The sequence below is a fragment of the Aotus nancymaae genome, unplaced genomic scaffold (genome assembly GCF_030222135.1).
Source record: "Aotus nancymaae isolate 86718 unplaced genomic scaffold, 86718_ANA_hifiasm-v0.15.2.pri h1tg000011l, whole genome shotgun sequence".
NCBI classification, from domain to species: domain Eukaryota; kingdom Metazoa; phylum Chordata; class Mammalia; order Primates; family Aotidae; genus Aotus; species Aotus nancymaae.
Window position 1 is genome coordinate 3115036 of NW_026988422.1, and position 14195 is coordinate 3129230.

Sequence of the window (14195 nt, forward strand, 5' to 3'; positions counted from 1 at the left end):
TGGACTTGGGACGGTCAAGCTCTGTGGGGGGAAGGATGTCAGCCATTACTGAGGCAGTCCACACTACTGAGGCAGTCCGCCATTACTGAGGCAGTCCATCATTACCGAGGCAGTCCGCCATTACTGAGGCAATCCGCCATTACAGAGACAGCGTGCCATTACTGAGGCAGACCACCATTACCAAGGCAGTTCTAACTATACCTCTATAAACAAAACCACAAGGAAGTTCACACAGCACCTGGGCAGAGCCCACAGCAGCTCAGCAACACCTTTGCTGGCAGACTGTGAGCAGGCTACGTCCGTGCTGGACAGGGCATCTCTGAAAATAAGGTAGCAGCAGGTCAGGAACTTAGAAATAAAGACCCACCTTCCCAGGACAGAGCACTTGGGAAAAAAAGGTAGGTATGAGCTCCGCCACAGCAGACTTAAATGTACCTGCCCAGCAGCTCTGAACAGAACAACAGAGCTTACAGCTCAGCACTTGAGCTCCTATAAGGGACAGACTGTCTCCTCAAGCAGCTCCCCGATCCCCGTATATCCAAGGAGACACCTCATAAAGGAGAGCTCAGGCTGACACCTGGTGGGTATCCTTCTAGGACAAAGATAACAGAAGAAGAAACTGGCAGCAACCCTTACTGTTCTGCAGTCGCTGCAGGTGATCCCCAGGCAAGCAGGGTCTGGAATGGACCTCAGCAATCCTACAGCAGAGGGACCTGATTGTTAGAAGGAAAACTAAAAAACAGAAACAAATAACTTCATCATCAACAAAAATGACATCCACTCAGAGACCCCATCTGAAAGTCACCAACTACAAAGACCACAGGTAAATAAATCCACAAAGATGGGAATAAACTGGTGCAAAAAGGATGAAAACATTCAAAACCAGAATGCCTCTCCGCCTCCAAGGGATCACAACTCCTCACCAGTAAGGGAACAAGGCTGGATGGAGAATGAGTCTGATGAATTGACAGAAACAGGCTTCAGAAAGTGGGTAATAACAAACTTCTCTGAGCTAAAAAAAAGATGTTCTTACTCCATACAAAGAAACTAAGAACCATGAAAAAAGCTTTGAAGAAATAATCAGAAAAATTGCTTAGAAAAGAATATAAATGAATTGAAGGAGCTGAAAAAACACAACACGTGAACTTCACAAACCATACACAAGTTTCAATAGCCAAATCTACCCCGCAGAAGGATATCAGGGATTAAAGATCAACTCAATGAAATAAAATGAGAAGCAAGATTAGAGAAAACAGAGTGAAAAGAAATGAACAAAGCCTCCAAGAAATATGGGATTTTATGAAAAGACCTAATCTACGTTTGGTAGGTGTACCTGAAAGTAACAGAGAGAATGAATCCAAGCTGGAAAAAACCCTTCAGGATATTATCCAGGAGAACTTCCCCAACCTAGCAAGGCAGGCCAATATTCAAATACAGGATATACAGAGAACACCACAAAGATACTCCTCAAGAAGAGCAACCCCAAGGCACATAATCGTCAGATTCACCAGGGTTGAAATGAAGGAAAAAATGCTAAGGGCAGCCAGAGAGAAAGCTCAGGTTACTCACAAATGGAAGCCCATCAGACTCACAGCAGATCTCTCAGCAGAAACCCTACAAGTCAGAAAAGAGTGGGGGCCAATATTCAACATCCTTAAAGAAAAGAAATTTCAACCTAGAATTTCATATCCAGCCAAACTAAGCGAAGGAGAAATAAAATCCTTTATGAACAAGCAATTGCTCAGAGATTTTGTCATGACCAGCTCTGCCTTACGAGAACTCCTGAAAGAAGCACTATACAAGGAAAGGAACAACCAGTACCAGCCACTCCCAAAACATGCCAAATGGTAAACAACAACACCACAATGAAGAAACTGCATCAACTAATGGGCAAAACAACGAACTAGCATCAAACTGGCAGGTTCAAATTCACACATAACAATATTAACCTTAAAAGCAAATAGGCTAAATGCCCCAATCAAAAGACACAGACTGGCAAATTTTATTAAAAGTCAAAACCCATCAGTGTGCTGTATCCAGGAAACCCATCTCATGTGCAAGGATACACATAGGCTCAAAATAAAGGGATGGAGGAAGATTTACCGTGCAAATGGAGAGCAAAAAAAAAGAAGGAGTTGCAAATCTAGTATCGGATAAAATAGACTTTAAACCAACAAAGATCGAAAGAGACAAAGAAAGGCACTACATACTGGTAAAAGAATCAATGCAACAAGAAGAGCTAACGATCCTAAATATATACGCATCCAACACAGGAGCACCCAGATACATAAAGCAAGTTCTTAATGACTTACAAAGAGACTTAGACACCCACACAATAATAGTGGGAGGCTTTAACACTCCACTGTCAATATTAGACAGATCAACGAGACAGAAAATTAACAAGGATATCCAGGACTTGAACACAGATCTCAACCAAGCGAAACTAATAGACATCTACAGAACTCTCAAACCCAAATCCACAGAATATACATTCTTCTCAGCACCACATCACACCTACTCTAAAACTGACTATAATTGGAAGTAAATCACTCCTTAGCAAATGCAAAAGAACAGAAATCATAACAGTCTCTCAGACAACAGTACAATCAAATTAGAACTCAGGATTAAGAAACTAACTCAGAACCGCACAACTTCATGGAAACTGAACAACTGGCTCTTGAATGTTACCAGGATAAACAAAGAAATGAAGGTAGAAATTAAGATATTCTTCGAAACTAACAAGAACGAAGACACAACGTACCAAATTCTCTGAGACATGTTTAAAGCAGTGTCTAGAGGAAAATTTATAGCAATAAAGGCCCACATGAGAAACAATGAAAGAGCTAAAATAGACACCTGCAATCAAAATTGAAAGAGCTAGAGGAGCAAGATCAAAAAAACTCAAAAGCTAGCAGAAGACAAGAAATAACTAAAGATCAGAGCAGAACTGAAGGAGATAAAGACACAAAAAATCCTTCAAAAAATTAACAATCCAGGAGTTGGTTTTTTGAAAAGATCAACAAAACAGACAGACCGCTAGCCAGATTAATAAAAAAGAAAGGAGAGAAGAATCAAATAGATGCAATAAAAAACGATGAAGGGGATACCACCACTCATCCCACAAAAATACAAACCACCATCAGAGATTACTACAAAGAACTCTATGCACATAAACCAGTAAACCTGGAAGAAATGGATAAATTCCTGGACACTTGCACCCTCCCAAGCCTGAATCAGGAAGAACGTGAAACCATCAATAGACCAATAACAAGGGCTGAAGTTGAGGCAGCAATTCATAGCTTACCAAATAAAAAAAGCCCAGGTCCAGATGGATTCATAGCTGAATTCTATCAGATATAAAAGGAGGGGCTGGTACCACTCCTTCTGAAACTATTCCAAACAATACAAAGAGGGAATCTTTCCTAGATCATTTTATGAGACCAACATTATCCTGATACCAAAACCCAGCAAAGACTCAACAAGAAAAGAAAACTTCAGGCCAATATCCATGATAAACATACATACAAAAATCTTCAATAAAATACTGGCAAACCAATTGCAACAGCACATCAAAAAGCTTATCCATCATGATCAAGTAGGCTTCATCATGGGGATGCAAGACTGGTTCAACATACACAAGTCTATAAACGGAATTCACCACATAAACAGAACCAAAGACAAAAACCACATGATTATCTCAATTGATGCAGAGAAGACCTTCAACAAAATTCAACAGCGCTTTATGCTAAAAACTCTCAATAAACTAGGTATCGACAGAACACATCTCAAAATACTAAAAGCTATTTACAACAAACCCACAGCCAATATCATACTGAATGGGCAAAAACTGAAAGCATTCCCTTTGAAATCTGGCACTAGACAAGGATGCCCTCTCTCACCACTCCTATTCAATATAGTATTGGAAGTTCTAGCCAGAGCAATCAGGCAAGAAAAAGAAATAAAGGGTATTCAATTAGGAAAGAAGGAAGTCAAACTGTCTCTATTTGCAGATGACAAGATTGTATATTTAGAAGACCCCATCGTCTCAGCCCAAAATCTCCTGAAACTGATAAGCAACTTCAGCAAAGTCTCAGGATACAAAATCAATGTGCAGAAATCACAAGCATTCCTATACACCAATAATAGACAAACAGAGCCAAATCAAGAATGAACTGTCATTCACAATTGCTACACAGAGAATAAAATACCTAGGAATACAACTAAGAAAGGATGTAAAGGACCTCTTCAAGGAGAACTACAAACCACTGCTCAAGGAAATAAGAGAAGACACAAACAGATGGAAAAACATTCCATGCTCATGGTTAGGAAAAATCAATATTGTGAAAATGGCCATACTGCCCAAAGCAATTTATAGATTCAATGCTATCCCCATCAAGCTATCTATGATCCTCTTCACAGAACTGGAAAAAACCACCTTAAACTTCATATGGAACCAAAAGAGAGCCCCCATAGCCAAGTCAATTCTAAGCAAAAACAACAAAGCTGGAGGCATCATGCTATCTGACTTCAAACTATACTACAAGGCTACAGTAATCAAAACAGCATGGTACTGGTACCAAAACAGAGATATAGACCAATGGAACAGAACACAGGCCTCAGAGGCAACGCCACACATCTACAACCATCTGATCTTTGACAAACCTGACAAAAATAAGCAATGGGGAAAGAATTCCCTGTTTAATAAATGGTGTTGGAAAAACTGGCTAGCCATGTGCAGAAAGCAGAAACTGGACTCCTTCCTGACACCTTACACTAAAAGTAACTCCAGATGGATTAAAGACTTAAACATAAGACCTAACACCATAAAAACCCTAGAAGAAAACCGAGGCAAAACCATTCAGGACATATGCATAGGCAAGGACTTCATGACTAAAACACCAAAACCATTAGCAACAAAAGCCAAAATACACAAATGGGATCTAATTAAACTTAAGAGTTTCTGCACAGCAAAAGAAATAATCATCGGAGTGAACCGGCAACCAACAGAATGGGAAAAAATTTTTGCAATCCACCCATCTGACAAAGAGCTAATATCCAGAATTGACAAAGAGCTAATATCCAGAATCTACAAAGAACTAAAACAGATTTACAAGAAAAAAAACAAACAAACCCATCCAAAAGTGGGCAAAGGATATGAACAGATGCTTTTCAAAAGAAGACATATATGAGGCCAATAAACATATGAAAAATTGCTCATCATCACTGGTCATTAGAGAAATGCAAATCAAAACCACATTGAGATACCATCTCACACCAGTTAGAATGGCAATTCTGCAGACAATAGATGCTGAAGAGGATGTGGAGAAATAGGAACACTTTTACACTGTTGGTAGGAATGTAAATTAGTTCAACCATTGTTGAAAACAGCGTGGCAATTCCTCAAAGACCTAGTAATAGAAATTCCATTTGATTCAGCAATCCCTTTACTGGGTATATATTTAAAGGATTATAAATCATTCTATTATAAAGACATATGCACATGTATGTTTACTGCAGCACTGTTTACAATAGCAAAGACCTGAAACCAACCCAAATGCCCAGTGATGATAGACTGGACAGGGAAAATGTGGCACATATACACCATGGAATACATGCAGCCATAAAAAATGATGAGTTTGTGTCCTTTGTAGGGATATGGATGTACCTGGAAACCATCATTCTCAGCAAACTGACACAAGAACAGAAAATCAAACACTGCCTGTTCTCACTCATAGGCGGGTGTTCAACAATGAGAACACATGGACACAGGGAGGGGAGCATCATACACTGGAGTCTATTGGTGAGGACTAGGGTAGGGACAGTGGGAGGTAGGGAGCTGGGGAGGGATAACATGGGGAGAAATGCCAGATATTGGTGATGGGGACGGAGGCAACAAACCATACTGCCATGTATGTACCTATGCAACAATCCTGCATATTCTTTACTTGTACCCTAGAACCTAGAGTGCAATAATATATATTTTTTTTAAAAAGAATAAATACCGATAATAAATGATTTGAACGTATTTTAGACCTACACTCTTTAAAGGACTGAACTAATTGACTGATACTAAACTAACACACTTCCATTCATTATTTTCTGTAAGAAGGAAGAGACAGAGGACTTGCCAAACCTGATAAGGTTTCTGACCTGTATCCCCAAAGCCATGTTCTTTCCTCTATATTATACTGCCTTCATAGTATGTGAGAAAAAGGAATAATTCCAAGTAGCCAAAATACTCCAAGACCAGACATATAAATTTTAGAAAATGTATTTAATTCTACAAAATGTTATTGAAATGTCCAATGAAAGCCATAAAAAAATTCAAGTCATAGAATATTTGGACTGAAAAGATATAAATGACCAGAAAAAAATGGTATAATCTTTTATTTCAAAATAAAGACAACTATGTATTTTACTCTACTATAAAAAAGTTGTCTCAAAATTCAAACTAAGAAAATTTCTAATTTTCATTACAGTGTTCTGCTTGATAAAACAAGTAACAGTCATTAACAACAGTGTATATTTCATTTATCTGTGAAAAGACAGAAGTAAATTACCTGCACAGATTCACGTGTCATCAATGGTAGTTCTGATAATGCTGATTCAGAAGTACTCTCATTTTTATCAGTTGACTCATGGTCTTGCTTAGGTTGTAAGTTAAGAATTTCTGATTTTTTATGTTCAACAGGTCCTTCATCATCACTGGAAACAACAACTAAAAAGGAAAAGAAAAATGTAATTTTATTTATTTATTTTTTATTTTTTTTTTTTTATCAGACACAGTCTCCTGATCTTGGCTCACTGCAACCTCCACCTCCCAGGCTCAAGCAATTCTCCTGTCTTAACCTCCCAAGTAGCTGGGATTACAAGTGCCCACCACCACACCAGCCAACTCTTGTATTTTTAGTAGAGACAGGGTTTCACCATGCTGGCCAGGCTGGTCTCAAACTCCTGACCTCAGGTAATCCAACTACCTCATCCTCCCAAAGTGCTGAGATTACAGGCGTGAGCTACTGCACCCAGCCAAAAAAAACGTATTTTAAATGTGTAACAATCATATATTTAAAAAAAAAAAAAAAAACTTTCAGCTGGGAATGGTGGCTCACTCCTGTAATCCCAGGACTTTGGGAGGCTGAGGTGGGTGGATCCCCTGAGGTCAGGAGTTCAAGACCAGCCTGGCCAACATGGTGAAACCCCCTCTCTACTAAAAATACAAACATTGGCTGGGCGTAATGGCTCACGCCTGTAATCCCAGCACTTTGGGAGGCCAAGACAGGCAGATCACCTGAGGTCAGGAGTTCAAGACCAGCCTTACCAACATGGAGAAACCCCGTCTCTACTAAAAATACAAAATTAGCCGGGTGTGGTGACACATGCCTGTAATCCCAGTTACTTGGAGGCTAAGGCAAGAGAATTGCTTGAACCTGGGAGGCAGAGGTTGCGGTGAGCTGAGATCGTGCCATTGCACTCCAGTCTGGACAACAAGAGCGAACCATCATCTCCAACAATAACAATAATAGAAAAATTTAGCCGAGCATGGTGGTGCACACCTGTAATCCCAGCTACTCAGGAGGCTGAGGCAGGAGAATTGCTTGAGCCCAGGAGGCAGAGGTAGCAGTGAGCTCAGGTCGCATCATTGCACTCCAGCCCAGCTGACAGAGCCAGACTCTGTCTCAAAAAAAAAAAGGAACTTTCTAATTAATGCAATTTATTTTTAATAATCCTGTTAAATCATCTAAATTTATTCAATTTAGAAACATACCTATCATTTGTTGTCTGATTTATAGCAGTTATAGGCAATGACTCCATATCAGCACAATTATTCAACAGTTACCTGTACCCTTACCTTCTAAAGAATAAAGATGTTTAAAAATGGATAAAGCCATGAGGAGGCCTTAGGAACAAGTTCTAGTTCTAACAGTGTATTGTGCCACCACTAAACTGTACTTTAATTCCTGTTACATGAATTGCTTCAAGGAGGGGGAAATGAATAACTAGGGGAAAATGTGGGAGACTATTCACTGGAGATCCTCTAAAACCTTTGAAATTTCTTTGTACCAGGTGATGGCATCAACTACTCAGAGGCTGCTTAAATCAAAATTAATAATAATTAGATAGCACTTAAACTCTCCACACTTCACCTTCATCAACTAAATGATAGTAATGATGGTCCTTAAAGAATCTATTTTTAAACTACTGAGATTAAAGTGTACTAATCTAAGAAAAAATTACTTCTGTTTTCAAATCCTCCATTAGTTTACCTCAATAAATATTTTAAGTCTTATGAAGGAGACCCCAAACTCCAAGCCTTTTTTCCTAAAGTTAATATATTCCACAGTGATGTCATAAACAGCTTATTGCCTTAGCCAAATTTGTTCAAGAGGAAGAAAAAACTACTAACAGAGGAAATTAAGTAACTTTATAATCCTCCTGTCACTTACTTGGTTCAGCTGAGATCAATGATTGGTTCCCTTCATTATGTTCTCTTAGAATAGCCTTTTCTATTGTATTCAACTCACTCTCATCCTTCTCAACCAGGGAAGAAATCCCCACAGTATCATTGGAATTAGAGTTCTCAACAGTTTCAGTGGTTGAACAGGCAGAGGCACTTTTGGTGGTGTTACTAAAAGCCAACTCCTGACTGTTAAGTGAGGATAGTTTACTAAAATGACTTTTTGTAGGTTTAGATGTAATTTCTTCAAGCAGTTTTGGATCCTGATGATAGTTTTCACTTGACTTTTCAAACTCAGTGGATACTGCTGAGTCATCTTCTTGTTTTTTCTAAACATAAACACAGAGAAAAAATAGCATTTTTCAAATTTGGCTTCCTTAATCCATTTTTAAATTCTTAAAAAATATATAAAAAGAAAAATATTATATCATTTCTATAAGTAGATGGATAGAAAACTAAACAATGATACTATGTTATGCTTGACACTGTCTCCCAAGTATAAAGATACAGGGTTTGGTCTGTCCAATCTGATGCCTGATAATTTTTTAAAGGGCAAAATTAGGAGATTTCCATCTTTACAAATGCTTTATCAGACGGTCTCCCACTATCTAAGTCAACTTTAGAATAAGATTTATCTACATATTTTTATTTTGCAAAAGTAATAATGCCAATGTGACCAACTACTTTGGTTAAAAAATTTAAAAATTAATAATATAACATTAAGAATTATGAAAATCAACCATTGCCTTCGATATCTCATTTACTGTATAAATCTAAATCATGTTTATAATTACAACCCCAAAACTACAAGGTCCTGAAATGATTTATAGATCAAAGGAATTGAAGAGCTATCTTACTGTTTTATTGCCACCTATATATTAAGTCTTTGAAAACAGAAAATGTATGTATTTATTTAATATGGTAATTATTTACTTGCAATAAATTCCCTAAACTCCAGATAAACAGAAGCTTAAAGAATTTGAGTAAATTACTACTGATAAATACATCTAATAATAATTTTACAGAGCAAGTAAAAAAGCAAGTGACTAGACAGTATGAATAGTATTTGGCTGAATTAAGGAAAAAGAAAAGCCTGAAGGATATATAACAAACTACTAAGGAAACAGTGATACAAGAAAAGGAGAAATTTTAACTTTTTTACTCATTCACAATATTTGAAATTTGTTCCAATAACTCTTTATCACCAAGAAAAGTTACATTTAAAATTGTTTCTTAAAAATAAAGCTAACAGTGAACCAAAAAAGAAAGAAAGAAATCTGATAATAAAAACAGAAAGCTAGAGGAACATTATTTGGCCATAGTCAACTCATTTTTATAACAGCATAAAATTATTTCCTATAATATCACCTCTACTTACTGTCTGTTCTGTTGACTTATCCAAAGAAGTACAATTTTGAGAATCAGGTAAAGTATTTCTAAGCCTTCTCTTTCTCTTCCGGGAAATTAGAGTAGGTTCCATTTTTGAATCAGAATATTTAACATCCTTGTTTCTGCTTTCCTGTTCAAGATGATGACAACCTCTACTTCCACCGTTAAGGTCTTAAAAAACAAATTAAGTATAAATATGGACAAAAAAGTATAGAGAGAATCTATTTTAGAAGAGCTCAAAGAAACATCATCAAAATTGCTATACTACTTCCAAACCTCATTAAAACAGAAGTCTACTGTTAAATTATCATGCTGACACTGGATGAAGGTAAAGGCATGCCCTATTTTAATTGGTATACACAAAGTAAATGTTCATTATACAATAGTTGTGAGGTGAGAAAAATACATAAGGAAGAAATATTCTTTTTCAGAGTAGCCAAAGCAAAGCAACCAAACTGTTTTTCCATTTGCTATAAATACATTTGGTTTCAGTATCAAAAAAGGGGGTGTCTTATTAAAATCTGGAAAATTCATGTCTTAAAGTTTGATAAAACATGACTTTATAAACTAGTCTTTTAAAAATGTAATTTACATACATATTTTTTAGTGGAAAGGGACTATAATTTGAAAGAGTGCTCATCGCTGCTTTTTAAAAAGGAGTCAAAATATCTTTCCTCACTAGTTGACTGTAATATGTGATCATTCACAAGGTTACCAATTTACTTATCAGTTTATTTCTTCTTTTCAATAATCAAGACTATGTCCTTTTAAGTCTCCAATAAATCCATTAGTCTAGAGAAGTGCTTCCTTTTTTAAGTCAACAAGACATCATTTTGAAACCCATGCCAATCATTGCTAAAAATATTTAATATTTCTGTTATCAAATAGATGTACCATACAAAAATGCCTTCTAAAAGTGTCCACTTAATTAACTAAAAGTTCTCCTGAATTATTTTGCTTTCTGAATCTATGTCATACAAGTACCAACTCAAAGTTTATACACAGCAAGTCACAAAGCAGTTGCCTTTAATTCACCATTTTCAATTCATCTAACTGACTGGCCTGACTTCTCCATTCAAGGAAAGTTCATGATTTTTTAAATCTTCTCTTCAAACTATTCTTGCTTTTACTCTAACTTCAACAATTCCTAATAATTAATATTCATGATAATTTGTCTTTGACATTGCTTAAAGGAAGGCACTGGAACAGGATTGAGGGTAAAAATTCCAAGATAGTCAATTGTCTTTCAATTTTCAGAGAAAGAAAATACCTTACTTACTCCCTAAGGAAAATAAAACTCCCCCCAAATCATCAACACAATATTTAGGACAGCATGTTAAATTTTATATGTAATATTGTAAACTATGAAAGTGGTCAAATACAATTTCTACACATAATGCATCAAACTATAATTTCTAAACATAAATATTATACTACAATAAAAAGACTCATAAAAGGAAAAGGGCTTAAGAAAAACTTGATTATACAGGAGTTTCATTTTAAACAATATATTATTTGCATATCAGTCAAGCCTGTCTCATGGAAAAAAGAATAACTTTGTTAAACAGAATGAAATATTGCAAAAATAGGATTCCACTTGTATAATATATATATAATTTAACCTGAAAATACTACTAGCATATATAACTAAAGAGGCAGCAAAATCCTGTAAACAAAAGAATATTATTTCCAAGGTATTATGTGGTAAAAGCAAATTCCAAAAGGCAAACAACGTGCTACCAAAAAAAAAAAAAAAATGGTACACCTAAGGTTTAATTCAGAATTTCCATTAATTTACAGAGTTTTATTAAATAACTGGTATCAGATGTAGGAGGGTAAACACTGCTTCAATAAAGGTTCAACAGCTAATTTTATTAAAAACACTTTCCCTACCAGTAGCGGTACCTTCAGGAATACTGAAAAACTAAGTGTTTCTTTTGTCATGTACTTTCCCCTTATGCATGTCTAAGATGCCGCTGTAATCTTGAGGTAATACTCCTGGGTACAAATCAGAAAGTATTTTACTCAAGTCAATATGAGGACTGTTAGTCACATTCTATTACTTTCCTAGGTAGAGTAAGAATCTTTGTCTTGATAACATCTGAACCGACCCCACTTGTACAAATACTTATATTTTTACTTGGTAATCAATACAGTCATTCCTCAGTATCCTCAGGGTCCCAGGGACTCAGGATACCAAAACTGATGGATCTATAAGCCCCTAAAGGTAAAATATTTGCATATAACCTGTATACATTCTCCTGTATAGTTTAAATAATCTCTAGATTACTTATAATATCCAATACAACATAAATACTATGTAAATAGTTGTTACACTGTATTTTTTATTATTGTATTATTTTTATTAAGGTGTTTTCAAATATTTTCCATCTGTGGTAGATTGAATCTGCAGATACAGAGAGATGACTGTAATTATTTCTAAGAAAAGTACAGTTTATAAGAAAATAAATGTTTTTCATTATACGTTGACAGTACTTAGTGACTAATTGGAAATTCATCTGTACAAAGTCTCAGCACATTTTCCAAAGACTGCCTTTATAAGAGTTTCAGCTGGTTTCTTGTATAAATAAAAGTTGTTAGTCTAATTTCATTTTAATATTTTTTTAATGAAAAAGAATCTTTAAATAGCTATGCTCCAAATGAAGTGGATTTTGCACAGTGTCATTAAAAGACTTTTTTTCTGTATCGTGAATAACTTATGAAATCACTCAAAAATAAAATAGTGGTCAAGCGCGGTGGCTCACGTCTATAATCTCAGCACTTTGGGAGGCCGAGGCAGGCAGATATCTGGAGCCCAGGCATTTGAGACCAGCCTGGGCAACATGGCAAGACCCTGTCTCTGCAAAATACAAAAACTTAGTCAGGCGTGGTGGTGCATACCTATAGTCTCAACTACTCGGGAGGGTGATGTGGGAGGATCACTTAAGCTCGAGGTAGAGGCTTAAGTGAGCTGTGATCATGTGTGATCATGCCACTGTACTCCAGCGTAGGTGACAGAGTCAGGCCCTGTCTCAGAAAAAGAAAAAGAAAAAGAAAAGAAAGAAAGAAACAGACCTCAACAAACATTTGAAGCTATTGATAATCCAAGAGACCCGTGAAGGTGTTAGTTTCACAAATAATGTAGTAAAATTGTTTTTCTCCAAATATCAGTAAAATATCTTTAATTCTTGAAAGAGAGACAAAAAAGAAAAAGAAGTCAAATCACAAATCCTATATGCAAGGAGGCCTATGAAAAATTTTCAGAAGTCTAGAAGTATTTACCTTCAAATTTGCTAATAGTGGTTTGTTTTGGCATCCTCCTAAAGTTGAGAGAAATTCTACTGAATAGAGAATGTATTTCATGGTAGGCGAATAGACAGTGATAAGCTAATAATAAAAACTAAGTTAGCAGTAACTTTAATATCCATGGAAACAACACCTAGAAATAGCTAAATTAACGTAACTTCATAGCCATATCCCAGTCTCCCCAAAGAAGAAAAAAAATATCCAAATTTAAGTTTTGGGATGAGTAAATAAATCTGGAAATGAGTACTACACCACATAAAGAGTAGGTTTTGCAATTCTCCTTGTGTTGCCAAATAATCTCCCTTTACTTTCACATATCCTTTTAAAGTAAAATGAAATAATTTATTTATAACAAAAATTATTATAAATACAATACGTACAAACTCAAATTCCAACAGTTTTCTAAGGTTCACAAACCTTTAGGCTGAGTATCAGACGTTAAAAGAGAAATGCCATCACTAGTTCTTCGTTTTTCTTTATTGTGTGCAGGCTGCTTCACAGAATTGTTATCTGTCTTACTCTGTTTTGAGCACCTGCAGAAGAGAATTGTATTATATTCAATTCTAATACAGCCCAAATGAATTTAGAAACCTAATGGCATATATTTAAAACTCCAACAGGTTACAAACACAGTCCCACATGGCAGACTGTAAGATATGGTCTGGATGGTAAAAAATATATATTGAATTCAGATTTAAGAAATAAGTTACCCTCTCTTTTCTACCTTTAAATTCCCCATGTGTGTTTTGGGGGAAAAAAATGGGCTATCAACATTGGAGGATTGTACACATGCAAAATGAGCAAGAGAGTAATATTATACAAGTATTAAATAAGTTAGGTTTAAAAAGTGAAATTCCAAGAACACCATTACCCCGATAATCAAACAATTATAAGCCAAAGCTGAATGTTGTTATATTTCAAGCACGGTTCATATATCAAAAAGTAAGTGTGGTAACAAATTCCCAATAGTATGTGGCAATAAATTTTACCTATAGAGAAAATAATTTAAAGTCTAAGGTACTGGTAAAATAACAAATTTTGGAAG

At 35.9% G+C, this 14195-nt stretch overlaps 1 protein-coding gene across 4 annotated transcripts in view; it reads right to left on the bottom strand.

Annotated features, from left to right (window-relative positions):
• Positions 1-14195, bottom strand: part of SENP7 (SUMO specific peptidase 7) — a 255859-nt gene that overhangs the window by 37242 nt on the left and 204422 nt on the right. For all 4 annotated transcript variants that reach the window (XM_064374570.1, XM_012476798.2, XM_012476793.2 and 1 more), the window contains 4 exons: positions 13568-13683; positions 9834-10015; positions 8445-8784; positions 6561-6718 (listed from right to left, as the gene is read on the bottom strand). In XM_064374570.1, the coding sequence (XP_064230640.1) occupies positions 6561-6718; positions 8445-8784; positions 9834-10015; positions 13568-13683 (796 nt within the window). The remainder of the gene's footprint in view (positions 1-6560; positions 6719-8444; positions 8785-9833; positions 10016-13567; positions 13684-14195) is intronic.